This window comes from Dasypus novemcinctus, chromosome 3 (assembly GCF_030445035.2).
Source record: "Dasypus novemcinctus isolate mDasNov1 chromosome 3, mDasNov1.1.hap2, whole genome shotgun sequence".
In the NCBI taxonomy this organism is placed as follows: Eukaryota; Metazoa; Chordata; class Mammalia; order Cingulata; family Dasypodidae; genus Dasypus; species Dasypus novemcinctus.
The window spans coordinates 105,524,420-105,550,220 of record NC_080675.1 but is presented as its reverse complement, the minus strand read 5'-3'; the positions used below and the strand labels follow the sequence as shown (position 1 = coordinate 105,550,220).

Here is a 25,801-nt window from a genome sequence, read left to right as displayed (position 1 = left end):
TATAGAGGCACATATTCTGTTGCCTTGGGTAGGATGGCAGATATTTAGTGTTTTCTATTTCTTCCAGTGTTATGAAGAAATAGGTTTGTTTTCCAATGATAATAATTGATAATACAATTTTAATGTGTGTGTATATACTTTTTTTTCTTCCCCTCCCCCACCCTCCTGTTTTTGCTGTCTGTGTCCATTCATTTTGGGATCTTCTGTATATGTTTCTCTTTTTGTCTTCTTTTCTTATCTTTCTCCTCTAGGATTTACTAGGATTTGATCCTGGGGACCTCTGATGTAGAGAGGTTCCTTGTCAAATGTGCCATCTTAGTTCCTGGTCTCTGCTGCACTTTACCTTGACTCTCTCCTTCATCTCTCTTTTGTTGTGTCATCATCTTGCTGTGTGACTCACTTGCGTGGGCTCTGGCTTATCGCATGGGCACTTGACTTTGCTGTGCGGGCACCTAGCTTGCCACATGGGCACTGGCTCGCCACACAGGCACTCACGGGCACTTTGCTCACCACGGGGGCACTTGGCTCACCACGTGGGCACTCGCCTCTCCATGTGGGCACTGGCTTGCTGCACAGGCACACTTTCTCTTCTTGTTCACTAGGAGGCCCCAAGGATTGAACACAGGTCCTCCCGTATGGTCGGCAGAGGCCCTATCACTTGAGCGACATCCCCTTCCCTGAGCCACATCTGCTTCCCTCGTAACTCTTTCAAGAATTGTTTTGTCTCATATGTGTGAGCATTCCTCTTTTTTTAAAATTTCTTTTTAAATTTCTATCCTGTGATTTGCTGCATATATTAAAATATATTAATAGTCTAATATCTACCATAGATTAGAACCAAAAGTAGTAGGAATTATTTGAGGTAAGTGTAGCCAATAGGCTCTGTTAATTTTGCCACCACAAGAGGATAGGCAGGGCTTCATTAGCAGGGAGAACTATCCCAAAGAAAGGGTTTGGAGACTGATGAGAGAAATGAATAACTTGACTCTCTCCACCTTACTGTTTTTCCCTAATAAAATTAACATGTAGTAATAAGTATCTACAATTATGAACTCTAAAATTCCTCTCATTTAGAAAATTCTTCTGAATGATCTAAGTAAAATACCTCAGAAGTTCCCTCTAGTGGTATACTTTTATTAAATTTTGTAGTAATATAAAATAGTTTTTGGGAGGTGCTTTTTTATTGTTTGTTTTTTTTTTTTAATGCCTGGCTTTTTATTATTATTAGAACCTCTTCTTGTATTTTAGCATTGGGGTTATAGTTTAATTCTTTGTTGGAAACCATGTCTATGAAATAGATTATTAACAATATATTTACAAGGCATATATTTTATTTTCACAAATAAACCTCTTTGGTATATGTTCTAAAAATTTGTTGCAATGTTAATATTGCAAAAGTTTTTAGCATCTCTGAGAAAGTGTATGAGCATGTTTATTATTTATAATAAGTTCATGTTTTCTCACTCTTAGTTCATATAGTTTGTAAATTTAAATATATCCTTTCAGCTGTTGGATATGCTTAAGTTCTATACTGGCTTTGAAATTAATGACCAGACTGGAAATGCTCTGACAGAGAATGAGATGACCACAATTCACTATGATAGAATTACTTCTCTACAGGTAATTGAAATGTTTTGTAACCTTTGCTTATGCTCCTTAAGGTTGGGTCATGTTATTATTTATGTTTTGTATAGTACAGATAGAAAAAGGTACTCATTTAACAGTGTTATTGTGTTTTGTATTTAAAATGTTGCTAATTCTGATTATTTCATGAAAAAAATTGACTTTCTTACACAGCGCCTCTCAGTCCCAGGTATCAGTATACTGATATCTGATATGTAGTCATATTAGTTACTGGTCCAGCTTGAAGCATTTAAATACTGGCTTTACCATCAGTTTTATTTTATGAAATAGCATTTCAACATATGGCAATGTATATTTAAGCATTTTTTACATTTTTAAGATGAACACATGCGATGAGACTGAAATTTCAGATATGCCCCCAAAACGTACTGATGTTTGTTTTCTATTGTGTTCACATCTTGCTCTTGAGCTCTGTTTCTTCTGATGGTAGAAAGAAACTTTTATTGGCCAGTTTAAAGTAAAGTCAGTTCTTTTTGCTTTAAAAAAGTCTTTTAAAACAAACATAAGTTAAAAGTTTCTTTCATAATCAATTCCACTCTCTTTCAAGGAGTCTCTGCTCTTCTTTCCCATATTGGCATCTTTTTTATTTTTTTATTTTTTAGGAGGTTCCAGGATTAAACCTGGCACCTCATACATGCAAAGCAGGCACTTAGCCACTGAACACCCGCTCCCCCCCTCCCCCAAGATGGCATCTTGATATATAAAGACACTAACATAGCATCATGGTTTTGGAAGAGGAGTGATCTGCATACTGTCCCAGTTCAAATGTCTCTCCTGCTTGTTTCTGAACTTCTCTCTCTGCCCTTGAAGTGACCATAGCTGGTGTAGTGTGTGGTCTGTTGCCTTGGCACAGGTAATGTATGGTCATCTCCCAAGGAGTTTGGCTGCCTACCCTGCTGATGAGACCCCAGCTTTGTTCTTGTTGATGCTGTAGTTTTCTGGAAGTCTGCCTTCTATTCATTTCCTGGTTTGGACAGCCCAATCTCAGGTTTGGGATGCAGACATTTTGTCATTATCTGTGGTAATCCCCTGGCAGATTCACCCATAATCTTAGCTTCCTTCTTTGTCATCCACAATGGGGCACATAAAAACTTCTGGATCCTTTCTGTGTCACATGGGCGTAAAAGAAGACTAGAGATGTTATCTCAGACACTGTTTTATCAAGTCACCCTCCTATAGCTATATCCATTTTCTTGTACCTTACCCCTACTGATTAGAGGTATTATCCAGGGAAATCCTCTCTCCCCAGAGATCGAAACAAAAGCAGGGCACAAACACTATTCTTTTGTTCTGCCCTTGAAGCTATCACTTCAGTGGGATTTTCCTTTGGGGCTTTCTCAGCCTTGTTAGGCCAGTGCATGATAGCAAAGTAGATTTTTTTGTCAAGTATTTTTTCTTCCCTTCTATTACTGAAGCTGGCCACCATGGCTTTTTTCATTTATATTCAAATTCCAATATTTGAAGTACAAAACTGGACACTGTCTCTTTGTTTTTGCATTCCTGCTCTGACAATTCTAGTTTTTCTCATTATACTGGATGCCTCTGACAGAGTAAGTCAGAGGTAACATATGAGAAGCAAGTAAGAAGGGAAAATGCATTAATATTTTTTAAAAATTTTACTTATATGTTTTTAAAGTTATAGAGATGGTTGAATTAATATGTAGATTCAGTTATTGATTTTTTTAAACTTCTTTTCTAGAGAGCTGCTTTTGCACATTTTCCTGAACTCTATGATTTTGCCCTTTCAAATGTAGCAGAAGTAGATACTCGGGAATCCCTGGTCAAGTTTTTTGGTCCTCTTAGGTAAGGAATACTATATATCCCTGTTAGTATCATGTTCCCTGAATTTTCATTTTCTTTTTTGCTTTTAATCATCTTTATAATTTATTGCACTATTTTAGGTAGTGCTATTTGTTGTGCCAATTTTATTGACTTCTAGAACTAGTGCTTCTTTCCAGCAATTTGGTGTCTTTGAATCACTTAAGGGTGATTATCTATCTCTTCTTAATTTTTTTTCTAAATTTATAATTTTCATGACTTATTTAATTTTCCTAGATCTTAAATTTTTCTTAGTGTATCACATAAAGATGAACTATTGTCAGTCATAAGTATAATACAGCAGAAACCAAAAAATGTTCATTATGATATTAGAGATGTGACTTAGGAAAATTTTTGCCTGTTTACAATTTATGAAATTAGTAATGTTCTCTGACATTTAGCTATCTTTTAATACACTTTTAAAAGAAGTCAGTAATAATATTTAAACGTTTACTTTGTACTTCTTAGGCATTCTTTGCTAAGTATGCAAATAATTTAATCCTCAAAATAATCCTGTAAGGAGACAGTACTATTTTACATATAAGGGCGTAGGCACAGAATAAGTAATTTGCCTAGATCACACAGCAAGTGAGTGACAGAGAAAATATTTCAACTTAGGTAGTTTGGTTTCCAAACCCTAACTTGTAACCACCATGCTCTGGTAATCTCTTGGTTGTCCTTAATTTTGGGGAGAAATTATATGTGGTTTATTAACCATTTAAAAGAAAGCAAACTGAGGTTAGTTGGGTTGTTCATTTCGATAGGAGTATTTAATAATAACTTATAATAACACATAGCTCTGTTCTTTTTAATAACTGAATAGAATTCCATTGAATGAGTCTGCCATACTGTTTTTTTTAATCTTTCTCCTATCGATGGATCTTTAATTTTAACACTTTTGTTATTACAAACAATTCTTCCATTAGCATTTTTATTTTTTCTTCATGCAAAAATTTTTGGTACGGATTTCTAAAAAGAGAATGGCTCAGTCAAAGGAGATATGTTTTAAATTTGTTGTATATTGCTAAATTTTCTTCAGAAAAGGCAGAACCAGTTTACACTTACATAGACAGTACATGAGGACTTATTTCTTCCCTACCACGCCAGGTAAATAAGTCTTTGATTTTTGCCAATCCAGTAACAAAAGAAAAACTCATCGTTTTACTTTGCAAAATGAAAAAAATACATTGTGAGAAGAGAGGCATTGTTTTACCTTTTTACAAATCTCTTTAACATCTGGCTTAATTGAATACAGCTGGATTTGCAAATGTCCTGGATTTAGTTCTTTTTGAGATGTTTTGGTTGAAGTAAAGGAAAAAAAATCTGGCCTTACACAGATATGTGATAGGAAGAGGGAAGATTTTTTTTGTTTATTGGGTTTTTTTTCTTCACAAAATTTCCCATTTTAGCCATTTTTTGTGTATACTTGAATAGTATTAATTACATTCACAGTGTTTGTGCTCCCATCACCACCATCCATTACGAAGACTTTTTCATGACCCCAAACAGAAACTCTGTACCTTCTAAGCCCAAACCTCCCATTTACCCCTTAACCTGGCCCCTGGTAACCTCTACTGTAGTTCCTGTCCTATAAATTTGCTTGTTTAAAATGTTTCATATAAGTGGAATAATAGAATATTTGTCCTTTTCTGTTAAGCTTATTCACTCAACATAATGATTTCAAGGTTCATTCATATTGTATCATGCTTCAGAACTTCATTTTTCCTTTTTATGGTTGAATAGTATTTCATAGTATGAACCACGTTTTGTTTATCAGTCATTTACCAATGGGCACTTGAGTTGTTTCTACCTTTTGGCTATTGTGAATAATGCTACCCTAAATATTGGAGTAAGGTATCCGTGTAAGTTCCTGATTTCATTTCTTTTAGGTATATAAATGTGGTACATGTGAAATTACTGGGTCATATGATAATTCTATGTTTAACTTTTTGAGAAACTGCCAAACTCTTTTCCACAGTGGCTATTTTACATTCCTACCAACAATATACAAATGAGGAAGTGTATTTCAATAACTTTTTCAAATAATTGGGGATATTCTTCTTTGACACGTCACAAAATCTTCACAGACGGAGTTTTTTCAAAGTTAATTTCAGTGTGGACTCTGAAAACATGTCAAGGAATTCTGTGAAATCAAAGTGAATTAATTAAAAAATAGGTGTGTCATACTCATGGATGAGAGGACTCAATTATGTTAAGGTATGAATTCTTCACAAATGGATCTATAGCTGTAATGCAATCCCAGTAAAAATCTTAACAGGAAGTTTTATTGAATTGACGGGCTTATTCTAAAATGTTTGTGGAAAAGCAAAGGAACTAGAATAGCCAAAATCATTTTGTAAAAGAGCAAAGTTGGAGAATTTGTGCTGTTTGATTTCAAGACTTACTGTAAAGCTATTGTGATAAGATATTGTGATAGCAATAAAAGGATAGACACATTGACCTGTGGATAAAGAATCCAGAAATAGAACACACGTAGATGGCTAATTCATTTTCAGTTAATGTTTCAAGGCAACACAGTGGGGAAAGGATAATATTTGTCAACAGTAATGCTGGAACGATTGGACATCCATAGGCAAAATATGAACTGTATGCATCTTATACAATAATTAACTCTTAATGCATCATAAAGAGGGAGCAGATGTATCTCAGTGGTTTGAGCGCCTACTTCCCATGTACAAGGTCCCAGGTTCAATCCCTGGTACCTCCTTAAAAACAAAACAAAACAAAACAATGGATCATAGGCCCATCAAAATTTAAACTACTAGAAGAAAATATAGGAGAAAGTCTTTATGTTTTGCATTATGCAAAGATTTCTTCAACACTAAAACAAATACATAATGGAAAAAAATGGATAAATTCTACCAAAATTTTTGAAACTGCTGCCCTTTGAAAGGCATTGTGAAAAGACAGGCCATAAACCAGGAGAAAATATTTGCAAGACACACTCTAATAATGGATTGATATTCTGAAGGAAGTGTCAGACTCAATAATAAGAAAACAAACAACCTAATTAAAAAATGACAAAAGATATGAACAGAAACGTCACCATGGAAGACATTTGTTAATTAATAAGCCCATGTAAAAATGCTTTACATCATTAGTTATTAGGGAAATGCAAAGTAAAACCACACTGAGATACTACTATATATTATTAGAATTGTGTTCAAAAATGAAACATATAAGAACAATATTAACTCTTGATAAGGATCTGGAGCAGTTGGAACTCTCGTACATTGCTGGTGGGAATTCAAAATGATACAGCCATTTTGGGAAATTTGGGCAGTTTCTTATAAAGTTGAAGATGCACTTACTGTATAACCCTGATTCTCACTAATACTTAGAAGAAATAAATACTTATGTTCACACAAAAATCTGTATAAAAATGTATTTAGTGGTTTTATCCATAATTGTAAAAAACTGGAAACAATAAAAATTTACTTCAGATAAATGAATAAATAAATATTATTAATATATACAAATATAAAGAAACAGAATATTATATAGCAATAAAAAGGAACCAACTACAGATACACACAATAATATGGGTGACTCAAATTCATTATGCTAAGTGAAAGAAGACATTGTCAAAAAGTTGAATATTCTGTGATTCCATCTATTTGACTTTCTGGAAAAGACAAAATTAGAGAGATGGAAAACAGATTAGTGGTTGTCAGGGGCTGGGATAGAAGGAGGTGCTGTCTATAAAGTGGCATGAGGGAAATTTTGGAATGATGAAACTTTATTTAAGAATTGGAAAGCTGTCACACTCACAATAACAAAAGCAAGGTTTCCAAATGCTAATTTTTCACTTGGCAGTTCAAACTTTAACATTGACAATTGTCAGTTGTCTTCCTTGAATTGAAAATCTTGTAAGAACATTTTTTTGAGAAAATTTTGTCATTTATCCAAGTTTAAATAGCCAGTTTTTCTATTAGTCATTCTTTTAAAAAATTGTGTTCCATGAAGAGTGGCTAGTTGAGCTCAAATTCAAAAGACAAGTGCTTTTTTTGAGATAACCATCATTAATTTTGCTTCAGAAGTATTTCATATGTACTTCCCACATTGTCATACAGATTATTTTATAAAAATGTACTCAGTCTAAATTTAATAACATTAGTAGTATTTCAGTGTTCATCAATGACATTTTTAAATGAAAATTCTTTCCTTTCCCTTCTACCTTCCCCTTTCCATTCTCCTTCCCCTTCTCTTCCCCCTACCCCTACATTGCAGGGAGTACGCCATAGTTTATGTTAGTGCCACTGCCTTGATCCATGCTCAGATAGATGCCCAGCAGTTTAGCCCACTGTTGCTTTGGCACTGTTAGTGTATATGTAAAAATAGTGAGAACAAAAACAAGAAATGCCCTAGTATTCTCACAAAAGTGTCTTTGCAGTCTTTCTGAAAGGATTTCAGGGACCATAGTTCTGCAGAAAACACTTTTGAGAACTCTGTATTACGATTTTAACTTCCACTATTGATTTTTGTTATTTGCTGCCCAAGTTGTAGATTGTATTGGCTAGATAATACTTTTTAAGCTATCTATAGAATTACATGTTTCAAAAGTTAAGAATGTTTTTATATATCATATTCTAATCTGAATATTCTTTATTTTGCAGTTCAAACACACTCCACCAGGTGGCATCATACCTCTGCTTGTTGCCAACTCTGCCTAAAAATGATGACACGACTTTTGATAAAGAATTTCTTTTAGAATTGCTGGTAAACAGTGTTCTTTGTATTTTGCACATAGGTTTTCCTACCTTTTTGAATCATTTTGGAAGATTTTGGTCTGATACAGTTTTCCTTTAGGCTGATGGTTGGATAGATAATCCTACCCGTTTTGAAATAATTATTTGATTTTTGTTAGAAATCTCATCTCTTTCTCAAGTCTTTCACCTTCTAAACATGCATGATGGCATGAATTCATTGTATTATCAAACGCTTATGACCAGCTCTTTATTGGAGCATTAGGGATATATAGATAATAGATAGCTGACCCCATTCTAGCCTTTAAGGAAGTCACAGTTAAACACACACGTGCACAATACATATATATTCATGTATATAAATGTTAGTATTATTTTTTTTAGGAGGTACCGGGAATTAAACCAGGACCTTATAAATGCAAATCAGGTACTTAAGTAAAACATAATACAGAGTATATGAGGTTAAAAGGTTAAAGTCTTATTCTACTGCTAACACTTTCATTAAATTGTGGTTTTTATTAGTAATATATGTGTACTTTTTGTTACAGTATAGAAATACATAGATGAAAACTCAAATTCTTCTAGAACTTTTTTATGCATTTACGTATATATACACACAATATAGAAATTTGGTTTTAAACAAATTGGATCATACTTTATTGTTCTGTAGCTTACATTTTTTTCCCATTTTATATTACATTTTTGGATTCCATATATTTGAATAATATAGATGTACTTTACTTTTGATTCCAGAATATTATATTCCCCTAAATGGATGAATACCAAACCATATCCTTGCTTATAGATATACTTAGATTACTTAAAATTTTCACTATTATAAATGATGCAATCTTTTTTAAAGAAAAATATATTTTTTGTTTATTTTTAAAAGATACTTAGATTACGTAAAATATTACATAAAAAAATAGGGTGTTCCCATATGCCCCATTCCCCACACTTCCCCCTTTTCCCACATTACAACTTCTAAATGATGCAATTCTTGTGCTTGCTTCTTTTGCCCAAGTGTGGATATTTAGGAGAGATTCTCAGAAATGAAATTGTTTGATTGACGCTTGTGCTTATTTAAAATATAAATGATGTTACGAAATTACCCTCCAAAAAGCGCGTATTTCCACCAACAGTATAGTAAAGTATGTTTCTCTAAGCTTTTACTATCATTGAATAGTATCAATCTTCTAGTCTTCCCAATTTTTGACAAACTGATGGTAAACAAATGATATCCTGTTTTAAATTTTTATTTCCTCACTATCGGTTTTAAGTAGCTTTTCATATATTTCAAACATTTTTTCTGCCTATACAAACATATACTGTATCATTGTGTTTTTATATTTTCCTACACTTATGTAACCATATTAGGCACACTGTTTTGTAACTTATTTTCCATTCTAATACTTTTAATATAGGGTGTAAAATGGAATATCTTCTGTAGAAAAGAAGATGGTATTCTAAATTTGGGGGCAGTGACAAACTATTTATAGTGGGAGTTTTAAGCCTAATAATAGGTATTTAAACCCCATTTGGAGAAAAATTCTTGGGAAGGTTTTAATTCAAATACGGAAAATACTTTTCTATCAGTAAATTTATCTTCATGAAGTATATCTCTTGGGCCACCATCTTTGCCTTCTTTCTTGCAAATTACTTTTTCATTATGTCTGACTACAAGTGCTTTCTAGAAATTTCTTGTGCTATTTTCTGACCATGTAAAATCTTATAATCCGGTTTGGGGATTAATGTAAATCCTTTCTAAAGAAAGAAATCTTTGTCATGGAAAATAGGTTTGAGTATAAAGTTGATTTTGTGCCTTTTATTATCTTATCGCAAAAATTTCATTCAAAAATTTAAATAATTATGACAATGGAAAATAATTTTACAGTGCTACAACAGTCTTTCCTTTTCTCCCTTTCATGAATGATTTCCTCAGGGTTTTGGATTCTTCTAATATCCAATTATGATTAAAAGTATGAAAAATATATACTGGTGATGATACAGTAACACATCATTTATAATATATCATTTTAGCATCATTTAATTAAGTAGCAAACATTTCTGTATTTGAAGTAGAGTGTTTTATTAACAACGAATTCCAACTATCTCATTTTACAAAGGAAGATGAGACTATGGCCAGAGGATTAATGGATTTCCCAGGTTGTATAGTTAGTTAGTATAAGAAAGGAAAATATTGCCAAGGACTTAGGTTCTCATTTTTTTCTTATATTGGTAAATACGAAATGGTAGAAGTTTTAAACTCTTGTCATGTACCTTATCTTAGAATATTCCATTTTATTTTCACAAACCTGAGAGATGAGTGGCATTTTATATATTTTACTGAATAGGAAACTAAATTCATGGATTTTGAAGTAATTTGCTCAGTTTTTATGTATCTCATCAGTAGAGGAAGTGGATTTAAATTCAGGTCTGTCTGATTCCAAAGCACATTACTATTGATAACTCTCCATCTGTGACTTATAGAGAAAATGAGAAAAGATTAAAAAATCTTTTGTTAGGTGCTTCAATAACTAAAAGACATCTAACTTTTCATTCCATACTTTGTAAGTGGATTTCTCCATAAGTTATTTTGACTGAAAAAAGATGCTTCTAAAAGATGCATGAACATGTGTTTTTTTTTAGGTATCTCGTCATGAGCGGCGAATTTCTCAGATTCAGCAGCTGAACCAGATGCCTTTGTATCCAACTGAGAAAATTATATGGGATGAAAATATTGTCCCAACTGAGTACTATTCTGGAGAAGGTATGATAAAACGGGATTCAGGTGTAACATGAAACATACTCTAAAACTAAAAACATATTCTATTTTGCTCTGTATATTAGGGTTATTTTTTTGGTACTCTAAAAGTTCAACTCAATCTTTTTTTTTGTAGGTTTACACACACACACACCCGTTGTCTGCTCTTTGTGTCCATTCGCTGTGTGTTCTTCTGTGACCTCTTCTATCCTTATCAGCGGCACCGGGAATCTGTGTTTCTTTCTGTTGCATCATCTTGTGTCAACTCTCTGCGTGTGCAGTGCCATTCCTGGGCAGGCTGCACTTTCTTTCGTGTTGGGCAGCTGTCCTTACGGGGTGCACTCCTTGCATGTGGGACTCCCCTATGTGGGGGACATTCCTGCGTGGCACGGCACTCCTTGCGCGCATCAGCACTGCACATGGGCCAGCTCCACATGGGTCAAGGAGGCCCCGGGTTTGAACCATGGACCTCCCATGTGGTAGGCGGATGCCCTATCCATTGGGCCAAGTGTGGTTCCCCTCAACTCAAATCTTTTGAATGCTTGGTTGCTGAGGTTTTTTTTTTTTGGTTTGTTTGTTTGTTTTTTAATTTTGAATGATTTAATGGTTTTCTGCACACACTACAGTGCAGCACAACACGTAAATTTTAGCAAGATTAATACATGTGATTTTCATTAACAGCACATTATGCTATCTTAGTTTTCAGATTCAATACTCAACATTGTTTCCTTTTCCTAAGCACCGCACCATGTTTAAATATTAAGGCACTGATCTCTGGAGACTTGAGGAAATTACTTACCTCTGAATGAGGTGTGCTATTCCATCATGCAAGGCCACAGGCACAAGTCCTGCCTAATTAAAAGGCTAGATGGGAAAAACCCTCACAATCCTGGAACCCTCTAACAAAAGGGTCAGGAAAAAGGGCCTGGTTTAATACTTAAGACATTCACAGCTCTTAAATAAAAATAGGTACTTAACCCCTACATGCAGTATTCCAGATGCAGTTTAAACTTACCTGTTAACAGCTGCCTGCTGTTTTCTGCTCCCACATGAAATGAAGCAACTCTTCTGGTGGTTACAAAGGGGAACCTACCTGTCTGATACAAATGAAAGATTGGCACACAGTACAGCTTCTTTTAATCCAGGATTATTAACGTTAAGGTTTTGTTTCGTTTTGTTTTAGCACTAAGGATTTTTATTAAATTTAACCATGTCAGAGCTAGGATATTTGTTCTATGTCCTTTTCAACAGCAATTTTGTTTAAAAGGATAGCCAAAACAATGTCTGGGTCACTTTACCTGTATATTAGAATTAAGCAGTTATGACTTGTGTATTGTGTCCAGTTATATACATGAGCCATATGAGTTAAATCGACATGAAAGAAATTGAGTAAGATTACAAATTAGAGTTACTCATAAAATTCTGTGAAATTTTTGTATATTGCTGTTTCTTACCTATAGGTTCATTTTTTGCTTCTGATTTTGGTAGGCGTGGTTAAGGATGATGAAAATAAGATTTGCTACTAAAATGCGTTCTGGAGTTCTGTTTTTTTTGTTGTTTAACCTTTCTAACATTGCTACTGAATACTTGGTCAGTTATTACCCGAGGGATATAGTATTGGGAATAATGGAAAAATTGTTGTTCATTAAGAGAGCCAAAGGGAGGTAATTCCAGGAATAGTCTGGAATATTATACAAACAGTGCCTTGTTTTTAAAGTTTAGCCAAAAGGCAGAGAGGGATTCAGAGTACCACAGTGATCATTTGTAGTCACTTTAACAATAAATATCCTAATTTAGTTCTCATGATAAATTTTGTCATGGGCCATGTTTATAGTAGCATTATTTACTTCAAGATTTGCCCAGTATAAATTAGGTAATAAAGGAAGAATTTTTAAGCAATTTGAGATTGTTAAATATCTCCACATACTTTTAAGAAACACTGTTTGCATATGAATCGTTGATGTACAGATGACATGTATTAATGAAACTTTTCAACCCCAGTTGTTAATAGATAGAATTTATTAACCCATTTCCAATTTCTGAATGGAAATAAAAATGATAAAATGTATGTTTATTTATTTAACTGGATTCTTGTCAAATTTATGGTGCCATTTCTTAATCAGAGCAGAAGTCTGATTACAAGAGTAATTCTAATATGCAGTTTTCTTTTTCAGGTTGTCTTGCTCTTCCCAAGTTGAATTTACAGTTTTTGACTCTTCATGACTACCTCCTAAGGAACTTTAATCTCTTCCGCTTAGAATCAACTTATGAAATTAGGCAGGACATTGAGGATAGTGTCAGCAGAATGAAGCCATGGTTAGTATAGTGGTTCCATTTGTAATGAAGAGATGTAAACAATGACTGACATACTTTCATTAAAAACCTCATGAGAGTGTTTAGAAATAATATATCCTGCCATGAAAATAGCCTCTAAAGTATGAGATACTTACTGTTTGAGAAATTCTTTCATTTGAATTAAACTGTACCAAAAATGCTAAAATATAAAATATGTATCTGGGTACATTGGGGATGGAACTAGGGAACTAGGAATAATGATAGGTTTTCATTCTGGGAGAGAAAAAGGGGTAAATATAAAGGAGGGTAGTTTAGACGTAAGTAAAAATGTAAAGAGAGGAGGGTATGGGTTGGCTGGCAGGACTGCACCAGAGTAGGACAGTTGAAATCCTGGGAGAAGCTTATGGTAAAGGGATACTCTACCACCTTGGATACTCTTGTGGCCTCTCACCAGTTATCTCAGTCAGTCAACCTTTCTAAGGAATTGGTTTGTGTCTATGTTTTGAGGAGGGGGTTTGTTGCTAAACCTTTGTTGAATGAAAAGTTTTCTCTGGCTTTCCATGCAGAGATTACCTTGAAGAGATTAATCATAAGAATTTACTTTTAGGGCCAGTTGAGTAGGTCTGCCTATTTCAGGAACTCCTCTGCTTAAACTTGACTTCCTTCCTAGCTAGTGTCTGCAATACCTTTTGCTAAGAAAAGTCTTTTATTCTAGTTATTATAGGCAGCTCCATAGTTCGAGATTTGTGAAGGTTAATTTTTTTTTTTTAAGAAGTAAGTGCTTTTTGGTCACAATTTCATTCTAAATATGAAATTGATAGGTATAAGTTATTAGATATCAAAAGTGATTATAAATGAATAAAATTGAATCTGAAATGAATTTTTATTACATCATGGTCACATCATGCATACATACACAATTTTACTGTATTCTATATAAAGTTAACATGCTTTGAATGTGAGCTGATTCAGGTATCTGCCAGGCTCTGCTCATTAATAATTACAGAGAGCTACATGGGCACTATGATTATGATCTATTTTTTTTTAATTTCTATATTTTATTTCATGTACAGTTCTATTTTTTAATTTATTATGTGAAAAGTTATTCTGGGTGAGACTGCAACACACACAAAAAAGTATTTTTGACTTAATAATTGGTTGAGTCAGTAGGCAGGCTAACACTTTAAAATTTGTATACCCATAAGCTGATCATCCCTACCCACATATTTACTGAAATTATTGCCCTTTGTTCGGACCCTGGGGGTGGTGCTTGATCAGAAAACTTCCTTACAATTTATGGTTACCTTGCATTTATATGCTCAGATTCTAGACTAATTTTGGCCGTTTTGTAAACTAAGGATTTATTAACTAGCAGTTTACCAGATAGAATTTACTTATATTTATTTAAATGTAAAGTAAAACAAAAATATAGATTCTTGTGGTCTATTAATAAAGGATTTTTTTAAATTGCACCATATTTTGCTATTTGTAGAAAATCTCTCTTTTGGAAATAGTTCATTCGCATTTGTAATAATAAGTCTTTGGAAACTTTCATTCCTAATTGGCCATTATTGAAAGCTGTTAAAATGGTGAGATCTAAGAGGGGCCTGGCTTTTTTCTACTCTGCGATTCCTGAAGTTGAAAAAGTAGCAGAGACGTTTTTACTCATTACATAGTCCTAATGATCATGTTTTCAGGCTGCTGAAACCATTGAGAGGATATGCTTGTAGGTAGTACAAATCTGTAAAAATAATGCTTCATATTATAAATAGGTTTTATCAGGGGAAGAAGGGTAGGAAGAAGTAGATTAGTAGTTGCCTGAGGTAGGGGTGGAGGCAGGATTGACAATAAATAGACCTAAAAGATCTAATTTTCTTTTTTAAACAACATTATTTTGAGAGACTTTCAAACATAAGGTTACAAGTTACAAAAATGATTCAAACCCTAACTCCAGCATACCTCTTTCCCACCAGAATACCAGACCCAACAATTTTAACATTTGCCTTATCGTTCTAGCTAGCTATCTGTCCCACTAATGTCCTTTTGAGCCTTCTCTCCTCCCTTGTTAGAGCCCTTCAGGATCATGTATTGCCTTTCATTGTTAGTGCCTCTTTAGTTGCTTTATATTGTGGGAACATAAACACAACATTAACTTTCCTGTTTCAACCATTCTCAAGCATTCCTCAATGGATTAATCACATTCACAATATTGCAGTACCCTCATATCCTTCCATTACTAAAACTTTCCCATCTCCCCAAACAAAAACTCTACATACATTGTAGAGTAAATCCCAATTCTCTCTGCCCCAACCCTGGCTACCTTTACTCTAATTTCTGTCTTTGTGAGCTTGCATATTCTCTGATTTTTTTTTTTTTTTGTAGTTACCATAGGGCTTAAATTTAACATCCTAAATCTGTAAGACTCTAATTTGCTTTGATACCAACTTAATTTCAGTAGTAAACACAAGCTATGTTCTTATCTCCCTGTGTCCCCCTACATTTATGTAGTTATTGTCACAAATTATATGTTAACAGGCAAACCTCGTTTTATTGTACTTCACTTTATTTTGCCTTGCAGATATTGCATTTTTTATAAATTGAAGATTTATGCAAAACTGTGTCAAGCAAGTCTGTCAGTGCAGTTTTTCCAATAGTATGTACTCACTTCATGTCACTGTATTAGTCAGCCAACGGGGTACTGATCGAAAAAACCAGAAATTGGTTGGTTTTTATAGAGGGTATTTGGGGTAGGAGCTTACAAATACCAGGCTATGAAGCATAAGTTACTTCCCTTACCAAAGTCTGTTTCCATGTGTTGGAGCAAGACAGCTACCATCGCCTGTGAGGGTTCAGGCTTCCTGAGTTCCTTCCTCAGGCTTCTTTTTCCTGGGCTCAGGGTTTCTCTCCTCCTGGGGCTTGATTCTCTTTCCTCTGTGAGCTTACTTCCCCAGGGCTCCAGCTTAAGGCTTCAGAATCAAACTCCAACATCAAAAATCCCTCAGTTCTGTCCTTTGCCGTGCCTTTTATCAATGAGTCCCCACTCTTTAATGGGTGGGGACTCAACGCCCTACTGGCACAAGAGGTTTACAAAGTTACTTAATCACGTAAACCTATGAATCCAATATAATCTAAAATGCCCAGAGGAAAAGATCAGTTTATAAATATAATCCAATATTTCTTTTTGGAATTCATCAATAAAATCAAACTGCTATACTGTGTCATGTTTTGGTAATTCCCATATAATCCAAACTTTTTCATTATTATTATATCTGTTATGGTAATCTGTGATTAGTGATCTTTGATGTTATTAATACTATTGTAATTGTTTTGAGGCACCATGAACTGCACCCATAAAAGACAGTGAACCTAATTGATAAATCTGTATGTTTTGACTACTCCACTGACTGGCCATCCCCCAATCTCTCTCAGCCTACTTGGACCTCCCTATTTCATGAAACACAACAATATTGAGACACAATAATTAATAACCCTAAAATGGCCTCTTAAGTGTTCAAGTGAAAGGAAGAGTTGCATGTCTCTCACCAAATTAAGAGCTAGAAATGATTAAATTTAGTGAGGAAGCCATATTGAAAACCAAGACAGGCCAAAAGCTAAGACTCTTGTGCCAAATGGTTAGTCAAGTTGTGATTGCAAAGAAAAAGTTCTTGAAGAAAATAAAAAGTGCTACTCCAGGGAACACATGAATGATAAGAAAGTGAAACAGCCTTATTGCGGATACCATGAAAGCTTTAGTTGTCTAGATAGAATATCAAACCAGCCACAGCTTAATCCGGAGCAAGACCTTAACTCTCTTTAGTTCTTTGAAGGCTGAGAGAGGCGAGGAAGCTGCAGAAGAAAAGTTTGTGGCCAGCAGAGGTTAGTTCATGAGGTTGAAGGAAAGAAGCCTTCTACGTAACATGAAAGTGTAAGGTGTAACAGCAAGTGCTGATGCAGAAGCTGCAATAAATCCAGAGATCTAGCTAAGATAATTGATGACGATGGCTACACTAAACAACAAATTTGTAGACGGAAAAGCCTTCTATTGGAAGAAGATGCCTTCTAGGACTAGAGAGAAGTCATTGCCACACTTCAGAATTTCAAAGGGCATACTGACTCTCTTGTTGGGGCTAATGCAACTGGTGACTTTAAGTTGAAGCTAGTGTTCATTTAGCATTCTGAAAATCCTGGTACTAACAAGAATTATGCTAAATCTACTCCGCCTGCACTCTGTAAATGGAACAACAAAGCCTGGAAGACAGCACATCTGTTTACAGCATGGTTTACTGAATATTTAAAACCCACGGAGAAACGTAGTGCTCAGAAAAAAAATATTTCTTTCAAAATACTACTGCTCATTGACAATAGACCTGGTCACCTAAGACCTCTGACAGAGATGTACAACAAGGTTAATGCAGTTTTCATGCCTGCTGTAGCAGTTTGATATGGTTATGAATTCCAAAAATAGATGATGGATTATGTTTGTAATCTGATCTGTACCTGGGCATGATTGAGTTATGAGTTATGATTAGGGCATTGAGTCCCTACCCTTTGGTGGTTAGGGCCTCACAGATAAAAAGCATGGCAAAAAACAGAGTTGAGGGTTTTCTGATATTGGAGTTTTTATGTTGGAGTTGATGCTGAAGACTTAAGCTAGAGCCCTGGGAAGTAAGCTCACAGAGGATAGAGAAGCCAGCCCCAGGAAGAAAGGAACCTTGAACCCAGAGAGAAGCAAGACTCTGGAAGGGATGAACCCAGGAAGCCTGAACCCTCACAGTCAACAGCAGCCATCTTGCTCCAGCAAGTCAAAATTAGACTTTGGTGAGGGAAGTAACTTATGCTTTATGGCCTGGTATCTGTAGGCTCCTACCCCAAATAAATACCCTTTATAAAAACCAACCAATTTCTGGTATTTTGCGTCAGCATCCCTTTGGCTGACTAATATACCTGCTAACACAACATCCATTCTGCAACCCATGGATCAAGGAGTTGTTTTGACTTTCAAGTCTAATTTATTTAAGAAATAAATTTCATAAGACTATAATTGCCATAGTGATTTCTCTGATGGATCTGGGTGAAGGTGATTGAAACTTTTTGAAAGGATTCACTATTCTAGAAGCCATTAAGAACATTTGTGATTCATGGGAGGAGGTCAAAATATCAACATTAGCAGGAATTTGCAAGAAGTTGCTTCCAACTCTCCTGGATGCCTTTGAGGGGTTCAAAATGTTCAGTGGAGGAAGTAACAAGAGATGTAGAAATAACAAGAGAAGGAGAATTAGAAGTAGAGCTTGCAGATGGGATTGAATTACTGCAATTCATGATAAAATGAGGAATTGCTTCTGATGGATGAATAAAGACAGTGGTTTCTTGAGATGGAATCTCCTCCTGGTGAAGATGCTGTGAGCATTGTTGAAATGACAGCAAAGGATTTAGAATGTTACATAAACTTAGTAGATAAAGCAATGGCAGCATTTGAGAAGATTGACTCCAAATTTGAAAGAAGCTCTACTGTTGATAAAATGTGTCAAACAGCATTGCATGCTACAGAAAAATCTTTTTACGAAAGAAGGAATCAATCAATGCTGTGAACTTCATTGTTTTATTTTTAAGAAATTGCCACAGTCACCCCAACCCTCAGCAACCACCACCCTGACCAGTCAGCAACTATCAACATTTGAGGCAAGACTTTCCAACAGCATAAAGATTATGATATGCTGAATACTCAGATGATTGTTAGTATTTTTTTTTTAGCAATAAAGCATTTTTAAATTAAGGTCTGTACATTTTTTAGACATAATTCTATTGCATTGCACTCTTAATGTCTACATTATAGCTTCAATAGAACTTTATAATGCACTGGGAAACCAAGTATTTGCATGACTCGCTTTATTGTGGTGGTCTGCAACAAACCTGCAGTATCTCCAAGGTATGCCTGTGTACATTATGTATCCAAAACTACCAATTTCTCAGTACATTTTATGCATCTTCCTTGTAGATCCTGTAGGAAGTAAAAAGTATAGTTACAAACCAAAAATACGATAGTACTGGCAATTATCTTTATTCATGTGGCTTCAATTTGTTGTCTATTGTCCTTTCCTTTCAACCTGCAGAACTCTCTGAAACATCTCTTGCAGGGCTGGTATAGTGGTGATGAAACCCCTCAGTTTTTGTTTATCCAGCATCTTTCTCTAGTTTTTGAAAGAATACTTGACTGGCAATTTTTTGCTTTCTGCACTTTAAAGATGTCATTCCACTGCCTTTTTGCCTTCTTGGTTTCCAATGAGAAATTGACTATCTTATTGAAGCTCCTTTTTATGTGACATGTTGCTTCTATCTTGTGGCTTTCAGAATTCTCTCTGTTCTTTGGCATTCAACAGTTTGATTATAATATCATGTAGCATTGGTCTTATTTAGGTTTTACCCTGTTTAGAGTTTGTTGAGCATCTTCATGTCTTTTGTTAAAGTTGGGAAGTTTTTTTGTTTTATTTTATAAAGACTTGTTTTATTTATTTATTCCCTCCCTGCCCTTGTTGATTACACTCACTGTCTGCTCTCTGTGTCCATTTGCTGTGTGCTCTCTGTGTCTCTTTGGGAAGCGCTGGGAACCAATCCTGGGACTTCCTGTGTGGGAGAGAGGCACTCAGTTGCTTGGATCACCTCAGCTCCCTGGTTTGTTGTGTCTTTCATTGTCTTTCTTCTTTGTGTCTTCTTGTTGCATTATCTTGTTGCGTCAGTACACGGTGCCTGCCTGTCACACCAGCTTGCTGTCTTGCTCATTTTCTCTAGGAGGCACCAGGAACTGAACCCAGGACCTCTCATGTGGTAGGCAGGAGTTCAGTCACTTGAGACACATCAGCCTCCCAAAGTTGGGAAATTTTCAGCCATTATTATTATTTTCTTTTTTTTTTAACTTTTGTTATTCTCTCTGCCCCTTCTCTTTCTAGGACCCCCATATTCCATATAATGGTATGCTTGGTGGTGTCCCATAGATTCTTTGGGCTCTGTTCACTTTTCCTTATTCTTTCTTCCTTATGCTACTCAGACTTCAAGTTCACCGATTTTTTTCTCCCAGCTCCAATCTACTGTTGAACACTAGGGAATTTTATATTTCTCTTACTATGGTCTTCAGCTTTCTTTGGTCCCTTTTCTTTCTGTTTTCCTCTCTATTAATATTCTCTTTGTGTTCATGTATTCCGATATTATTTGTCCATATTTTCCTTTAGTTCTGTGAGCATAATTAGCACCCTATTTTTTTTAAATTTATTGAAGTATAACACTCACACATAAACATTCATAAACAATAAATGTACAGTAATAGTTGTGAACTTACAAAACAAATGTACATCACATCATACAGGATTCTCATAACTCACCCTATCACCAATATCTTGCATTGTTGTTAGACATTTTAAACTAATGTCAAAATATTACCACTAACCAAAGTATTTTCCCCCAACCCACCCTATTATTATCTTTATATCGTTTATATATGAACATACGTAAGCAATAAATATATAGTAAAAGTTGTGGAGTTAAAAAACAAACATGCATGACATTATAGAGAGATCCCATACAACAACCCTCCACCAACACCTTGCATTGTTGTGACACATTTTTTACAGATTATGAAAGAATATTGTCAAAATCTTATTACGAATTATAGTCCTTATCTTTGGTGTATCTTCCCCCAACCCATCCTATTATTATTTTTAAAATATATTTATGACAGAAGTTGTAAACTTATAAAACAATCATGCACATGTGCAGAATTCCCAAACAACATCCATCTATCAAAATACCACAATGTGGTGGAATATTTGTTACAGATAAAATGCTACCATCTGATACCGCATCCAAAGTGTACATTTGGCACACATTCTCCATTCTGCCCCATTATTAACACAGTACATCTTTGCCATAGAAGCAAGCATAATACAGTATTACTGCTAACCACAGTCCAGAGGTCACTTCACTTGTATTTTTCCCATGCTTCTCTACATTCCCACACCCTGCAGTAGTGATATACATTTGCTCTAGCTCATAAGGACTCTATTGCATTTGTACCGTCAACCACAATTCCCATCCACCTCTTGGTTTACTCTGCTATTCAGTTCCTAGATTATTCTCTAACATTCTGTCAGTTGTCATTTATATTCCTAGACTCCCATTTTCAGCCACATCTCCCTTTCTAAGCTAGCTGTTACTCACTGTTTGTTACCATCCACTCTATACATTACCACACTTTTACTTTAAAGCTAATTAAAACTTCTACATACATTAAATGTCAGTAATCCATCTTAGTCCTTCTCTTATCTCCTTTAAGAATCCACTACCTACCACCAGGGCTTGAAGATATTTTCCTACAATTTCTTCTAGAAGCTTTATGGTTCTTTTATATTTAGGTTTTTGATCCATTTTGAGTTAATTTTTGGATAAGGTGTGAGATAGGGGTCCTCTTTCTTTTGGCTATGGATATCCAGTTCTTTTAGCACCATTTGCTGAATGGACTGTTCTGTCTGAGCTGTGTGGGTTTGACAGGCTAGACAGAAATCACTTGACCATACATAAGAGGGTCTGTTTCTGAACCATAAATTTAGTTCCATTGGTCTATCTGTCCCTATGCCAGTACTATGCTGTTTTTACCACTATACCTAGGAAATATAATTTAATGTCTTGAGAGTTTGCTTTTCCTTTTAAGATGTTTCTGGCTATTCAGGACCCCTTACCTTTTAAATAAATTTGACAGTCTTGTTTTTCAATTTTTTAAAAAAATGCTGGTAGAATTTTTATCCTGATTGCATTGAATCTGTATATCAATTTGAGTAGAATTGGCATCTTAATGGTATTTACTCTTCCAATCCATGAGTATGGAATGTTCCTCCAGTTATTTAGGCCTTTTTTAAATTTTTTTTAACATTGAGTTGCAGTTTTCTGAATAAAAGTGCTTTACATCATTGGTTAAGTTTATTCTTATTTGACTTTTATCTCATTTTCTTTTTCCCACTTTTTTGACACTTTTGGTTACTTTTATTAATATAATCTTCCTTTCTAGACTCTCTTCCAAGCCTTTCTCTCCTGTCTTTTCTTTTCAAGCTCTAGCATACCCTTTAGTATTTCCTGAAAATCTGTTCTCTTGGTTAGAAATTCTCTGTTTTTGTTTATCTGTGAATGTTCTAATCTTGACCTCATTTTTGAAAGACAGACTTGCCAGACATAAGATTCTTGGTTGAAAGTTTTTCTCTTATAGTATCTTAAATATTTTGGACCACTGTCTTCATGCCTCCTTGGTTTCTGGTGAAAAATCAGTACATAATCTTATTGGGTATCTCTTATATGTTATCCATTGCTTTTCTCTTGCAATTCTTTTCTCAGAATTCTCTGTCTTTAGCATTTGACATTCTGATTAGTATGTATCTTAGAATTGGTCTATTTGGATTTTTTCAGATGGGAGTACGTTGTGTTTCTTGGACATGGATATCTATGTCCTTCAATAGGGTTGGGAAATTTTCTACTATTATTTCTTCAAATATTCCTTCTACTCCTTTTTCCTTCTCTTATCCTTCTGGGACACCCATGATGCATATGTTTGCTCTCTTTAAGTTCCCTGAGACCTTGTTCAATTTTTTTCCATTCTTCATTTGTTCTTTTTTATGTTCACTTTCAGAGGCCATTTCTTCAACTTCGCTAATCCTTTCTTCTCCCTCCTCAAATGTGCTATTATATGATTCCAGTGTTTTTTTTTTCATTTCATTTATTGTGCCTTTCATTCCCATAAGACCTGCTATTTTTCTATCTATGTTTTCAAATTCTTTGTGCTTATCCAGTGTCTTTTTAATATCCTTAATTTCTTTAGCCATCTCATTGAATTTATTAAGGAGATATGCTTGAACATCTATTATTGTCTCAACTGCTTTATGTCATCTGGAGGCTTATCTTGTGCCTTTAACTGGGCCATAGCTTCTTGTTTTCTTGGTGTAGATTATATAAATTTTTGTAGCGTCTTGGCATCTGGCTTACTAGAATATGTATTCTGGCTGCTGTTTTTCTCTTTAGTTTAGGGCTTCTTGCCTTTTCCCCCTTATTGGTTGTGCAGTAGGAGCCAAGGATGTTGTTGGTGCTATAAGCTGTGGAGGCTCAAGCTGCCCTTATTAACCCAGGGAACAATGAAGCTTCTCCCAACTTTATCCTTTGCCAGGGGTAGGACAGAGTCACAGCTGTGTAGAATAATCCAAGTTGTGCAGGCCTCAACTAGTTGTCTGGAGAGACTGATGAGGTTTCGCGCCCCTTTCTCTCCTGCCTGGGGCAGGGATGGAGCTGCAGTTGTGGGTAGCAGTCTATGCGATATGGGTCCAGTTGCCCTGGTAGACTTGGGATTTTCAGTCTGTGCCAGCCAACGGTCTTGCAGTTACCTGGATAGGCTAGTGCAGGGCCCACCAGCCTCCCTCCTACCAAAGAAAGGGCTGAAGCCTAGGCTAGGGCTAATTTTTGGTCCTGGCTTCCCCTCACGCTGGGGGTGGAATCAAAATGGCAGCTACTGACCTCTTTCTGATTTGGACAGATTCACAGCCAAGCTCTTCCCAGGGTTTTATCTTAGCCAGCTGACTCTACTAATCAGTAGCCAAAATCAGTGGCCAACCATCTCCTCCTCCCCTGTTTTTGGGAAATGGAGCTTCCAATTCCAGACAAGAATGGTTCCTAGAGTGGCTTGCACTGCCAAAGTAGGGCAATCACCAGCCTCCTCGGCTTGGCCCGTAATTTCCCGGAGAGGCTGGTGCAGGTCCCCCCAGCTTCCTCCCTCCCAGAGGTGTGGCTGGGGCTTAGACTAGACCTGCAATCTTATCTGAGTGGAAAGAAGCCGGTCCCCACCAGCACTGCAATTTTCAATCCGCTCCACTTCTCCTCGTGCCAGGCACAGAGTTAAGATGGCATCTACCGGCCCTATTCTGACTTGGACAGGTTCAAACTTTAGCTGTTCTCAGGATTATACTTTAACCCACTGAATTTACTCGTTAGTAGCTGAAGTAGGTGCCCAGCCATCTCTTCCTCCCCCATTTTTGGAAAGTGGAGCTTTCAATTCCAGCTGCGGAACAGCTCCCGAGACGGTTTGTGCCTCTAGTGGAGGATGGGCACTGGCCTCCGTGGCTTGGAGAGCCCTGTACTTATGGATCTTCTCTGCAGATGGGTAGTCTTCTACTTCCATTCCTTCAAGAATGCTGCAGGACGCTCTTTTGGTCTCCTGGAGCCATCAAACAGGTGTTTCAGCTAGCTCCAGATACCTCTGGGTATTTACTAACTGCCCTGTAGCAGGAACTGACTCTGGGAGTTCCTTACTCTGCTGCCATCTTGCTGGTTATGTAGGGCCCTATTTTTAAAATCTTTTTTTTAATATCCCAAATTTGGTCCTTCTCATTGATGGTTTGTCATTGTTTAATCTTGGCTTTTGCCTGAGCTATTGTTTCCTGTTTCTCCGTATAGTTTGTAATATTTTTTTTAAAAAACATGGGTTTTTTGCTATTTTAATGTGTTGTCACTGTAAATTATGCTCTGAGGTATCTGTTCCTTAATTTTGTATTCAGGTAGCATTAAGACAGCTTTCCTTGAATGCAAAGAGCTAACAGAGGAAAAAAAAAGGGAGAAGAAGCAGCAAAATAAAGAAAACCTTCCTAGTCTTTGCACATTGGCTTGTTCTTTTGCTCTCCTTCAGGGATCATCCTTACAAAGAGTTTGGGGAATAGCTCCAAGCTAAAATATAGGAGCCTCCCTGGCCTTTCTGTATAAGCATCCTGTCTTAGGTTTGTGCAAGTGGTCTTAGGAATTCCTGCATTTACACAGATACATATGTCTCCTCTACCCTAGAAAATAATTTCCTCATGGTCCCAAGTATTGAACTGTATTTCTTACAACCAGCAATCCCTTACGCCAGGCAGCACTACTTTATTGTTCACCTATAACATTCTGTGGGAGAGTTCTAGGAGCCATAAGTCAACTTCTACATACAAGACAAGATGTGGTACAGTCAGTTCCCCAGGCCACCACCAGATAGAATGGGCCAAACATACCCAATACTAGGGATTGCACTGGGAGCACAGGCTAGTTCCATACCAAGCAGATGAGGGGTCGAATCAGGTCATTAAGAGATCCTACAGCATTTCTTGATTTGGTGCTTGTCCTGCTATCCTTTAGCTGTTTTCTAGATCTTTCTGCTAGTTCTTGCTGGTTGTCCAAAGCTTCTTTGGGGGTACAGATACCTGAAGCATCTCACTTTGTCATCTGAAAGATCATTTCTCAGGATAGTGAAAATCGTTCTAAAATTGGATTGTGGTGATGGTTACACAACCCTGTAAATTTACTAAAAACAGTTGATTTGCGCACTTAAATTGAATGAATTTTATGGTATATAAATTATACCTGAGTAAAGCTGTTAAGAATTAAAGGTGGTATAAAGTTAATTTGCAAGGGTTAGACACAAGATACTGTTTTTAGAAATTATTCCCAGTATTAATCAAGATACTGGATTGTAGGACTTTTTATTTTTACTCAGTTTCTTTCTTTA

The 25,801-nt window shown here is 35.8% G+C and overlaps 1 protein-coding gene across 1 annotated transcript in view; it reads left to right on the top strand.

Annotated features, from left to right (window-relative positions):
- AQR (aquarius intron-binding spliceosomal factor) overlaps window positions 1–25,801 on the top strand; it is a 163,023-nt gene that overhangs the window by 81,259 nt on the left and 55,963 nt on the right. The window contains exons 12-16 of the mRNA XM_058293866.2: window positions 1,507–1,620; window positions 3,344–3,447; window positions 8,100–8,202; window positions 10,839–10,959; window positions 13,128–13,269. Coding sequence (XP_058149849.1) covers window positions 1,507–1,620; window positions 3,344–3,447; window positions 8,100–8,202; window positions 10,839–10,959; window positions 13,128–13,269 — 584 coding nt within the window. The remainder of the gene's footprint in view (window positions 1–1,506; window positions 1,621–3,343; window positions 3,448–8,099; window positions 8,203–10,838; window positions 10,960–13,127; window positions 13,270–25,801) is intronic.